Source organism: Triturus cristatus, chromosome 5_1 (assembly GCF_964204655.1).
Source record: "Triturus cristatus chromosome 5_1, aTriCri1.1, whole genome shotgun sequence".
In the NCBI taxonomy this organism is placed as follows: domain Eukaryota; kingdom Metazoa; phylum Chordata; class Amphibia; order Caudata; family Salamandridae; genus Triturus; species Triturus cristatus.
This window is the reverse complement of record NC_140587.1, coordinates 429,256,900-429,270,061: the sequence shown is the minus strand read 5'-3', so window position 1 is coordinate 429,270,061 and position 13,162 is coordinate 429,256,900. Positions and strand designations below refer to the sequence as shown.

Sequence of the window (13,162 nt, the reverse complement as noted above, 5' to 3'; positions counted from 1 at the left end):
TGATTCAGTTTAGGAATCCAGAGGCCGGAATCAAAATGTAAACTGTAAAAACATGGGGGACACCTCTGGAACCATAAATCACGAAACAACGTTTGCCACAGAAGTCCTGTTTATTTGACTTGGGCCATGAGAAGTAATTCTCTTATTTCTTTTTGTGTTTTGTGTTTTTTTTCCATACGGGGTTGCCTTCACCACATTTATCAAAACAAACCCTTCAAATCTTCACATTGAATATTTACAACACATATACAAAAAGAGACGGACATCTCGAACTTTAAGACACATGAAAAACATATATACACACACTATTGACTTGTTGCAAAACTCAACATTGTCATATATACAGAAGTACAAAAAATCTTTAAACAAAATGGTGCTCACAGCCCAGATAAAGCAGATCGTTTATAAGACAAGTAAAAGGTCCAAGCGTTATCGGAGGTAACAAATGCAGACCAGGCAGTACCAAGGAGGGACTAACCAGCCTAATAAGGAATCGGAAGCCAGCCTTTACGAAGAACAATGACACAAGCCAATTGAAAATATGGGTGGAGAGTGGGCGGAGCTTAAAGCTAATACTCCAATACTGCATGCCTCACAGCAGCACATGTACTGCCCAGGCTCGACCTAAAAAGAGAATCTGACATTTGTGACTTTGTACTGTGGCACTAGGCAAAGTTTCTAGGGAAAACACTAGATCGCAGGAAAATGCACAGCCGTAATCTAGAAGTGTTTTAAGCTCAAACTGTCATTACAGATGGGTAACCAGTGTGTAACATGCCAAGATTTTGAGGCTAAATAAAGATCGTGCTTCTAACTGGGCCAAAAAGACTTACACAAGCATGCTAATGTGCCATGCTTTAGAGTTCCCGGCAAGTCCGTGCAGCATGCCCTTTCATTTTGTAAATGTGTCCTAATATCGGTTGGGATTTCCCACTGTTTGTCCTAGTTTAATCTTGTCTTTTGGGTATTCAACAGGGACATGGGAAACCAAAATCAGTAACAAAGAGAAAAGACAACATCGCAAGCGTGTTAAAGGATCTGGTGAATCAGAGTCGTCGGGTGTGGAAATCTCCTCCTTGGTTGCCACTGAACCGCTAACTAATCTGTCCTCTTTTCCAGTTGGGATAAGAAAAAACAAAGGTATCTTCAGTCATCCTCAATGCTTTCTTATGATATTGTATTTGTTTGAATGATGTCTGTTTGACTAGCTGAATAAAAAATGTGCAGGATATGATGGACTTGGTATAAACCTATTGCAAATTTCTCTGTCTACAGTTGTTCAACACGGCGTCGACACACTTATGCAATTAATTCTTCATGCCTCAATTTCTTAATGGATCTGCGATACTTGACACATTTTAACAAAGTTATATGGTGAATGTATAAAACATGCACCTCTTTAAACTATTTTATTGAAAGCCTTATACAGATCCATAGTTGCTTTAGCGAGTAAATTGACCTTTGTGCTATAGACATTAAAAATGTTACGTGCTTTTACTTCTGTTTTGCATGAAGTATGTTTTGGCTGAATTCACTGATGCTCAGCAAACCTGAATTATGGTCACATTGGTATTTATTCCCTGTGACTCTGAGGTTTTTGTCTCCTTTTGTCAAACTATTGTTAAGGATGACATTACGCCATTGTCACGAGGCCTGTATTTCTTGTAATAGACATTGCTCACTTCTTTATAAATTGACAGTAGTATGCTAGGAAAATATGTATTGCTTAAGTATAGCCTCAAAATAATCCAGAATCTTTTCTGAAAGTCAAAGTACTATACAATAGTAAGCAGCAAGTACCTGAAGCCATTAAGTTAACCAGCATTTACTCTTTCTTCAGTTTGCCACCTTAGACAGTGTTTCTCATCCGTCATTATTCCTTCTAGTTTCCTCTGAATCATCCGTAATGCCTACTGTTAATGGAGGTGGCTGGAATGAAAAGCCTATTAAAATACCGCAGCTCATTGGAGGTGAAGAGAAGTGGGTGTCGATACCATCATCAGCTGCTGGAAAGAAGAAGGCTGAGAATTCAACGTGGGTTCAGGATTCGGGCGATGCCAATGGCAAAGATTGGAGTGCACCCTGGAGTGATCGTCCATACTTCCAAAGCATTCGTAAGAGACATTTATTCTTTAAATATGAAATGTTTGCAAACAGAATTGATTGTAGAACTACATGTGATGGGAGTGAGGAAAGGTGCTAAGCAATGCTGTATTGTCTAAAGTGCAACATTTCTACATACGTGATTCCTGCCAAAAGCAATTATCGTTTTTTAAATTAATTGCTAATTCAGAATATTAACTGTCCTTGACCGCTTGATTGATATTTTGTTTTTGCACAATCGATCAAAACTAGAGTTTTGCATATCATAACTTGACCTCAAAAGCTTAGAAAAGTTTACGGTGTCTTCTTACCTGCACCCGAAATTTCCATTAAAGTTAAGTAATGTTTTAGTTGTTGTTTCTTTAACCTACAAATTAGGTAGACTTCTTTCAAAGATCTACCCTGCCCACCCCATCATACATCAAGCCTGATACTTGGTTTGTTCCTGTTTTTTGTCATTTTTGTGATTTGTTACATCTGAATTTTAGGATTTACTCTCTTCCATTCTTAACTTGATCAGTTAACTATTAGGTTTAACTTGCCAACTCAGTTGGCTGCATAGATTGTTAATCATTCTTAAAAATGTAGAGTAGACATTGGCACCACCAAAAAAACGTCTTAGTCTCTCACTTCAGGCTATTACGTGTATCTTTCGGCTTTCCAGGAAGTGCTTCCTTTGGAATGGATGAGGGACTATTTTACATCTCTAAATTAAATCCATTGCCATGCATTTTGCCACAGTCACTTTCGTTATCTCCTTATATGCATTCTAAAAGGAAAGCAGTCCCTTTTAGTGCTTTTAACCCCAACACTAGCAGAGCTACTGGGGCAGACTTTAACATGATAGATCGCATTTGTGCACATAACTCATATGAACAGCATTTGTGAATGCATGTGTTTGGCATATTAAAGCAGACGTATTGGCTTTCCCCGGTTTTTTGTAAGTGCTGGATTTTAGCTGTACCAAAATGTTTGTGACTTGTAGCTGTAGATACACATGATGTGCATGCTTCCACCATCTTGTGTTGGGCTTTGACATATACAAATAGTTTTTCTTAGAGATAAGTATTTTTTAGTCACGGGACCTAGTGACTCCATCTGCTAGGGGTAATGTGCATGGGCATTGGCTTCATTGTCAGATTGTTTTTCTCTGCCGCTGAGTTCAGACGTGCCGAAGTGAGCTCCGGTTCGACGTTGCATGGTGTTCTTGCCTGGCCTTCGATACGTTACTTGCCGTTTCTTCAAAACATTCACGCTTTTCGTCTGTAGCCACCATCGTGTTCCGCCCACCCCTTGTCTGTAAACAGCCTTTCGACTCCTGTGATTGAGTCGTGTGAGAAAGTGTCCTCTTTCTGCATAGTTGCCCCCACTTTTTTCTGAACTGCTGATGTGCTTTGACTGAGTGTTCCCTGACACAAACAAAACCCAATTGGCATCTCTGGCCACAGGTCAGTCCCTGGTAAATGGTACCCCAGGTACCCAGTCCACTGTGACCAGAGAAGACCCCGAAGTCTGCATTACTTATTGTGCTACCCTTATAGGCCCTGTATCACTACACTCACACACTGCCTTTGCATGCTGCGTGTTTTGGTGCAGAACAGAGTGAAGAGTCGACATTGCACACCTCCCTGTGTGCCATGCCTACAACCCACTTCCCTGGCATAGATCAGTCACCCCTCTAGCTGGGTGCACTATACCAGTGGTGAGGGTACAGGTGCATGAGCCCTGTACCCCTACAGTGTCTAAGTCCATTCTTAGACATTGTAAGTGCAGTGCTGCCATTAAGAGTATATGGTGCTGAGAGTTTGTCATTACGAACTCCACAGCACCATAATGGCTGCACTGAGGACTGATAAGTTTATCAAACTTCTCAGCACATTAAACTCGACACTGATGCCAGTGTGGGATTTAATGAAAAATGCACACAGAAGGCATCTTAGAGATGCCCCCTTGAAAAACGATCTACCCTAGTGTCCAGGCTGAGTGGCTGGCTGCTTTCAGCTGCCACCACCAGACATGTTTCTGGACCCCTGGGTCAAGAGCCTGCTGGTCTCGGGGGGGAGCCCGAAACCATGCACGTCCTGGGGCGAGGTGCCAAGCCTCCTCCCCCAGGATGGGCAGGGTTCACGAAGAGGAAGCTTCAAAGGCTTGCCGCCTTTGTAAGCTTCCACAGGCCACTTCCTGCTTTTAGCAACTGATCCCCACTGGTTCTGACCCCCACTTTGGGCGGGAGAACAGTCTGGGAAAAACAAGTGAGGAATAGAGGTGTGCCCACCTCTGCCAACTCCACCCCTCAGGTGGGGGAAGCACAACTTTCTCCGCCATCTTGCAGATGGGAGGACTCAGACAACCAGGAACAGGCTTATGATCTCCTCCCACTGGAGGGTGGCATAGTAGGGGATGTACCTACCCCAGGGAACGGACCCACTGGTTCCAACCTTTTTGCCTACCTGTAACACCCCTAAATCTAGTATTTCGGGGCACCCCTGAATCTTGCTTCCTCAGATAAGAGCCAACTACAAGAAAAGGACCTAACAGCCGTGCAGCAGCTAACAAGAGGAAGACACCCACTGACTTGGCCCCAGCCCTACTGGCCTGTCTCCACCTTGAGCGTGCTCCTGTGAAATCCCGATGTGTCCTGCAGCCAGCAACCTGCAAAACCCTGGAGGACCTGCCTGCCTTCAACCACAAAGACTGTGTCTCCTGTGAACACCGGATTTGATCATCAACAACCTCTGGCCCCGACCGGAAACCGCGAATCTGCACCCGCCATCCACGGCCCGATCTCGAGTGGGCAAATACCATGAGGAGGTTTCCTCGGCGATCCTGACCAGAGATCTGGCAACCCCTGACCTGCCTCAAGCTGACGCCTGAAGTCTGAACCCGGAAGCTCCCCCAACCACGACCAGGAGCTGGTAAGAACAGACCCTAAAAGCACCTCTGCACCCGATGCCCCACGGCCTTGGGTGGCTCAACCAACGGTGCCTAGCCAATCCCCCAACATCCCAACTTGCCTCTCGAAGTGGTGGTCGCACCTAGAAGACCTTTGTCCCTGAGCCTGCAGTGCTTTTGCAAACCGGAGGCTCCCCATTGAAAGCTACAGGGCTTCCGTCGCCAAAACACTCTGCACCCGGCCGTCCCAGTACATCTGAGGGTGCATATTTTGTGCTGGCTTAAACCCCATTTGCCCTGAGCTTAAGTCCAAGAGCTTTGCCAGCAGCACATCAGCCCGAGGCCCCCCTGTCCGCCCATTGGATAACATTGGGCCTTGGCACTCTGCACCCAGCCGCCCTAATGCCGCTGAGGGTGTAACAAGTGCATCCTTGACCATGGGGACCCCTGAGTCTAACCCCAGAATAGCAACTCCCACAACAAAGTCCTTACCTCAAAACCGCTAACACTATTTTCCTCCGTAGGATAACATTGACTGTTTTTCTATGAAAAGTTTTTAAGTGTGAAGTTTGAAAACCTAAAGAAATTCTTTAAAATTGTACTAACCAACAAAAACGATTTTACTTGCTTGGTTCTAGGAAATAAAACAACTTTAAGAATATTTTTATACAAAAACAATTGGTCTGAAGTTGTCTTTGAGTGTGTGAATTCATTTGCTGACTGAGTGTGTACAACAAATGCTTAACACTGTCCTCTGATAAAGCCTTACTGCTCAACCACACTACCACAAATGGAGAGGCAGGTGCTATCTAACTTTACTTCTGCCTACCTTTGGGGTTCCACTGAACACTATACCTCACTTTGGTATAGTATATAAAGAGCCAGCTTCCTACAAGTCGAGAAAGTCCTCGTAATTGAGAGGACTCCATTTCGGTTCTGCCCCACTTGCCCTGTCAAGTACCTGCTAGGACAACATCCACCAACGATCACTCACTGTAAGTGTTGGCAACCCTTCGACTCACCAAATGAACAAACCAGCCCGAGTCCCCGTACCACCTTGCAGGGCTCTGGTTCACCGCTGCCTTCCGGCCATGGTCCACAGTCATTCAGAACTTGACCCGACACTCGCGCCACGCTCTGCACTGAAGTTACGCTCAAAGCCTTGAGCGTTGACCGCTGCTTCGATGGTGGACTCAACGACGCAGGCTCGCCTGCCCTCTGACTCGAAACGGGTGGATCCGAAATGTACAGAGCTGAAACATACCAGATCGAGCTTTGTGCCTTCTGGGTGTAGACCACCTTTAGCTCCATCCAGGTGGCCTTCTGCTGCTGCGTCCTCCGGTGCCTCTGAGAATGTTGACCAACCAATTCTCAAGCGGCTGCAGGAACATCTCGATGCCAAGCAGCACAGAATTGATATCAAGCGGGGCACTGGCCAGATCCTGGCAAAACCTCCACAATTGCCGAAAGAGACCTCTCCGTGTAAGAGGAAGTTGCCTTTTGAGAAGGCAGTCCCAGCCGCATGAGACGACGCACCACCGCAAAAGCAGCGGACTTGCAGGAGTGAACCTTTCACGTTCCTGATATGCACAGCAGGTCATCATTGCCGGCATGCAACGTTCAATCCTGAAACCTAATGGAGGGTGATTAATTGTGTCCTGAATGGCGTGTCAGCAGTCAAACCCACTGGAGGGTAATTATTGAAAAACCAAAGACCACAAATCCCAGCGTACATTTGTGAAAAGGAACGATCCAATAGGATGGCACACCGGAAGCCAAGAAATCCGTTAAAGACGCAGGGGATGGCGGTATGGTGATTAAACGGACTGCTGATGCGGGCCTCTGAGGAGAAGCTAAACGCTTCGAAACGCGTCAGGCCGAGGGCAGTACCAGGGGGTCCCTGCTTATGACTTTGATGAGGATTCCCCTGGAAGAGAACTAGGATTACAGGTAAGTAACTTAACCCTCCATGCAGATTCCAGAACTTTCCCACACAGAAATTTGAGAACAATTTGATTTTTTTTGGCTAAATTTGAGGTTTTTGGGTATTCTGGGTAGGGAAATGTTGGGGGGTCCACGCAAGCCATACCTCGCTGGACTTCCCTAGGTGTCTAGTTTTCAGAAATGTGTGGGTTTGATAGCTTTCCCAAGATGGCCGCCAGCCTGGGGACAAAAACCCAGGTTACCCGTCCCCCCCACCCCCCCCCCCCTCCCCGCCTTGCAAAACCAGTTTTTCTTCTGATAGGTAATTTTGATGTCTCCTCAATACGTTTTGGGCCATTGCCTTTCACGGGTACTTAACCCGCCCACTCGCTAATCTCCTTGCCTCTATGAAATTGGGGATCTTCTCTTTGTGAGTCAATAGTTAGTCAATGCGATACTGGCTGCCGTGGGCACCCGAATGGAATGTGTAATGGTGTGTCTACGGATTGAAGTGCCTCCATATACCTACAAGGCCAAAGGCCGAGAGAAAGTCAGCCAGTTGCGTTATGTGATTCTCGTCATGGGGGGTTGGGATGGTGTGGTCACTCTATTTGCCCGTTTACCATCAGATTAAAGTGCCCTCCCATCAGTAAAATCCCAGCTGGGAGGTCCAGCAAGAATCTGCTGAGATCTGCCAGTGTTTGCTTCTGAGCAGGGGGTATGTACACCGAGAGTATGTTAACCGGTTTACCCTTCCACGTTCTGGATGTTGCTGCGAATCTGCCCTGTGTATCTGCCCATGTTTTGTGTATTATATAGGGGCAATTAATGCGGATGAGTGTACCAGTCCCTCTAGAACCAGAGGTGAATCCAGAATGGGCTGCTAACTTATATCCCCATCTATCTAATGCTTTCCAGGTATTGCCTACCAGGTGGGTCTCTTGCAATAGGGCGATCTCAGTTGCCTGTTTTAAGTACTGAAGTACAATCCCTCTTTTTAATTTATCTCCGAGCCAGTTAACATTCCATGTGAGGAATCGGAGGGACCTCCTCTTCTGATTAGGTGTCCTCTTTTCTGTGTGTGACGGGATCTTCTGCGTAATGCGCTGCTTGTGCTGTCTAGTCTGAATCAAATCCAGGGCAATGACCTATCCTTCGTTTTCCACTTGTGTAGTTGTAGGATCCCCCCTCCCTGCCACGATGACTGAGTTGCAGTATAACTCGGCCCCCCCCCCACTCATCTTGCCCCTTCCCAAACCCCCTCCCCCCCTGCCTTCCTGCATGGCAGGATATGAACCTCCCACCTCCCCATCTTTGCAGGGTGCCTATCGCCCACCCCTGAAGTGATGTGGTGCGTGGTCCAACCCCATCCCCAGTATCAATTACAGAGCCTACTTTAGCCCCTTTATCTAGCGGAGATGAGTCCCCTCTTATATTTGCATATCTTTCCTTATATTCTCTGGAGCGTCCATTAGTGTCTTCTGCTATTGATCAATCTTTTCGTACTACATTAGAATTCTCTTTTGCTTCGAGTTGGGGATAAGCCCCTGGGCTTTTTGCGACTGCACTGTAAGCTGGCAGGTGTTGCTGCGCTGTTCATTGTTGCCCACTGCTCTCTTTTCTGGCCGGGTCCGGTTTGCTCTTGCACGCTTTTCGACATGTGGTGTTTTCCTGACTGTGCACCATCCATCCAGCCAGTTCCAGGTTTCCTCTGTGCTGTTAAAGAACCACACCTTCCCTTCTGACTTGCCTCTGTTTGGCAGGAAATATCATGGCATATTTGATCTCCTTCTATCGCAGGTCTCGTTTGACGTCTAAAACTACGGCGCTGTCTTTGCACTTTCAGTGTAAAATCGGTCAAAAATGTTCTCTTACTGTTTTCGAGGCTAACTGGCGGTCTGGGTGTATGGACTTGGCTGGCTACTCTCCGCCACCTGCCCTGGGGCCCTGTACGGCCTGTCTGGTTTCGCCGGCCAAGTCTTCTTTGACTTAGTCTCTAACACCTTGCGCTTCCTTCACGTTGCAGAGGATTGTACACTCCCTTGTGCTGTTATGGCATCGTCCTTGGTAGCAGTATTTCAGGTCTGCATATGTGTTGTTTCGCCTCTCTTGGTTGCTGTTTCCAACCACTCTTGTGTGGGCAATACCAGATACATTTTGTCCCCGGCCTGTTTGTCGTCTCCTAGACCTCTAAGGCCTCAAGCAGTGCACCTGAGTGGCCATGAAAAAAGATTCTTGACAATGAAGCTGATGCCCATGAGCATTACCACTAGCTGGTGAAGTCACTTGGCCCTAAGACTCAAAAAGACTTCTTTCAAAGAAAAACAAGTGGTAGACGTCCGAGCCCAACACTAGATGGCGGACGTATAAACATGTGAATCTTCAGTACTACATGCGTCAAACAGATGCTTACAGAGTAAGTAACATTTTCCCTTCCGTTCTGAGGAGTGGACAGTACTAATGCGGAGGATCTCAGCAAGTTTTAATTAATACAAGTTTCCTCACTTGGCCATAAGGCTTTCTCTCATTACTAACTGGTTGGGCATTGCTCATGTGTGTTAGGCTCAAGTAACTGTCTAAAAATACTTCATTTTTTTTTTTTTAAACCAATAACTTTTGCCTCTTGCTACTGTGCATGTTGTTCATAAATGGCTTTATGTAATCCATCGGATGAATCAAGTAGTTCACTTATGCGAGTATTTCAAGGAATTTTTTATGGTAAATAAACAAACCGCAATCTCAGATGAATGCAATGGGCGGTAATTATTTCCTGCCCGTATCTATTCATTAAAAATAAATAAACAGCATGTCGGAGAAATGCAAGCAGCCACTATTGCCGAAGTTGCTTCTCTGAGAAATACAAGTGCAAAGTGTGTTGGGAAGCAGCCGCCATTGCTGTAGCTTGCGTCCCGTGAGTGCGGTGTACATTAATAAATAGTTTTCGGAACTGCTAATGAAAGCTCCCGAGATAGGACACTAGAAAAAGGGCCAGTCCTCATGGGAGGTAACATAGAAGACAGGTTGGTAATCAGGAGGGACTTATGAGCCTATTACCAAATTGGAAGCGTACATTTACAATATCACAAGCCAATGAAGAATATGGGAGGGGACTGGATGGAGCTTCAAGTGCATATCCGAATACAGCTTGCCTTGCAGAGCAGCGCATGCCCTGCCCATGCTTGACCTAATGAGCAAAAAATACATTGTTTATTTAAATTCAATTTGTTGGTAGTTTGAGGCAGGCAGGCTTCAGATAGTTTACCCCTTCAGCAACTTTCATTTTTTTAAAGAGCAGTTAAGTAGTATCTTAAACACACTTCTATTGTCCACTTCTGTTTACCATTAGCACTTGTACAGCACATAATCTTTTAGTATGGCATTGAACTGCCTTTTTGGTAGTACGGGAGCTGACCACCTAGCTATTTGTATTCTTTTTTTTATTCAGGTTCTACGTTAATCTTCTCGAAGTTATAAACTAATCTTAATATTGCCTTTGTTTTGCAGCTGCCTGGTCTGCTGTTGATGGACGAATAAACACCTCTGAAAAGAGTTCTGCTTCATTCCCCACTCTCGCGCTAAATCCTGTAGTTACTGGTGAGTTGGTAATTTTGTTTAAAATGAGATTTCCTTCATAATCGATTAACTTTGCATGTTATGACACATCCCAGGATTAATAAAATCCCCTGGTTCCACTCCCTTAGGAAATTATTGAGGAAACTGGGGATGGAGGAATATTGGACAAATCCGGAGAAGCTATGTCTGATCTCGAAGAGTTGGGTTACAGTTATCTATTGGGAGTTTATCATGGGAAGAATGTGTCAAACCCCATGGGCACACTTACACGAGAGTTTGTCGCATTTAAACGCCCCTGAGGCTATGGTTGATGGAATTGTCCCACCACTTGCACGGAAATCATTCCTTCGGTTCATATATAAGACTCTCCCCACTAAATTTTGTTTCAAGTGGAGTAGTTATGCCCCCCTGATGTTATATGCCCGGCCTGTAAGGGAAGCTCTGAATCCCTAGTCCACTTGCGTCTGTCTGCACTATGAGAACTTAAGGGCCAAGTGGATCATTCCGTTGTGTAGGCTCATTGGACCCGGACATTATCTAGAGATGATTAGAATTTTGAGCGCAGACAGGAGGGTAGTAGTTTTTGGCCCAGCAAAATTCTTCCTGGCTTTGTGGATGATACGTTCAAAGTGCACTATGGATTACATGCTCAAAGTGCCTGTGTAATATATTAGTATGTAGTATTTAATAATGTATATTTTTTTGCCAAAGATTTATTTTTATATTGTTATATTCGGTTATTGCTTTTTTATCTAAATTGCTGTATTTTTAGTATTTAAAAAAATTCAGTCGCCGGCAAATGTATGTATTCTTGTATTAGGTTGCAACGCACTTTTTAAGAACTTTGTAATCGATAATAAAGTTATGATGATAAATTTTACAAACCTGAGATCAGTTTTCCGACCTCCGTGCGTAACTGTCTACCCATTGCAGACATAATTCATGTCTGCATTGCCAATTTAACTGTGACGTAATCAGACGCAGGACACAGACAGCATCAACATTAACTTGTGGCCATAGCTACCTAGACCATGTCCATCTCAATGCTTCAGCTATACAGAGTTGTGAGAATGCTTAAAAATGTGTCACAGGTAAATGTTCATACTTGGGCTACATTATCTGGACAGTTTTTGCTAAATAACCAGAAAGAAATCCCACTGTATTAAAGGACATAAAATGAAAGAAAAACTGAAATATTAAGTAGTGGTTTAAAAAAAACGTTCACCTGTTTGACTAAAAAGCAGGAAACTGAATGGACCATATCGTGATCTGAGAGAAGACCAATGTTAGGATAGGCCCACTCTCCAGGCATTGAATTTAAGCAGAATTGCCCTTCTCCGATGTGGAAATTCAACTTGTTAACCAGAAAGAAAAGGCCAGAATGTGGCCTAACGGCTACCGCGGTCGACTACGGAGCTGGGGAACCGGGTTCAAATCTTGGCAGGGACGCTCACCATTCTGTACAAATCACTCCGTGCTTAAAAAAAATTAATGTATTCGTCTGTAACGTAACTGGTACTCATGTAAAGTGCTCGGATGCCTTCGGGTCTAGTTCACGCTATATAAATCTCATTATTTAAAAAAAAAAGCCAATTTCAAACCTTCCCACACTAATCCACAGATCAGTAGCAAGTTGCTCAATAGTCACTTGGTTATGATTGATGACCCTACACAGACTCCAGGGGATCTTCATTATTCATCAACAGCCCTGAATATGTCCACCCAAGCACAGGATGCCGGAACACATTTTTACAAAAATATATATTTAAAAATCCCATAATTTTTATTACGTTTTTTGTTTTTTTTAACTGCCTATAAATGGCTTTTAAGGCCAGTTTTTGCCTATTTCCTTTAACGAAGAAATCAATTGTAAAAAACATAATTTATAGAAATGACCTACGGCCAGATTAATCAAAGGGTTTTGCCAATTCTTTGTCTATGGGGAAATGTGTTGATACATATGGCCCCTAGTGATTAGAACACCCTTTCACAAATCTTTTTTAAAGGTAGTATGAGAGAAACAAAGGACGTTTTGAGGATTTTCCGTTTGGGGAAACTTTCCAAACTTTTAAAAACAGCATAGCGAAGTGTATTTTGGGACAGGTAGCATGCTTTTTCTGTTTTCTGACTAGAGAAAAAGGTTTACTTAATAAAATGCTGTCTCCTTTTGTGATGTGTCCCACCCATGTGACAAAGCCCCAACAAACCCTTATACAGTTTGTATTGTCTGGTTTCCTGTTTCTCATTGTCCAAACTCCTATGAATTCTGTATGAAGGTGTACTAGTGAACTTTGTGAACAGAGAGAAGTTTCTGTAGCATGGACTTCAGTGAGACTAATACAGGCGTGAAGTGGCAGAGTCTGGAAGGCCCTTAGGAAAGTGGAGAGGGTGTTCCTTTTATTATAGGATGCTTGGTTTCAGTCCAGGGAGGACCTGGCTTGGCAGTTCGGGCTGGACTGTACCCATGAGGCACAGGGTCAAGACTGATTTGCATATGGCTGGGTTCAAACTGGAATGGCATGGTGAGCAAGAAAACAATGGATTTAGGCCCAGACCTCTGTACTGGGGTGAATGTATGACATCGTTCTGCATTCTGTCCAACTGTTGTTTTTCCTTTTATTATACTAGCACCATTTCTAAGGTCCCCTGCAGGGATATATAAGAGAAAAAA

General features: G+C 44.4%; 1 protein-coding gene across 1 annotated transcript in view; it reads left to right on the top strand.

Moving 5' to 3' along the window:
• The window catches only part of MTDH (metadherin), a 381,806-nt gene that overhangs the window by 82,574 nt on the left and 286,070 nt on the right, over window positions 1-13,162 (top strand). Inside the window, exons 4-6 of the mRNA XM_085605211.1 lie at window positions 976-1,140; window positions 1,887-2,114; window positions 10,423-10,512. Of these exons, the coding sequence (XP_085461337.1) occupies window positions 976-1,140; window positions 1,887-2,114; window positions 10,423-10,512 (483 nt within the window). The remainder of the gene's footprint in view (window positions 1-975; window positions 1,141-1,886; window positions 2,115-10,422; window positions 10,513-13,162) is intronic.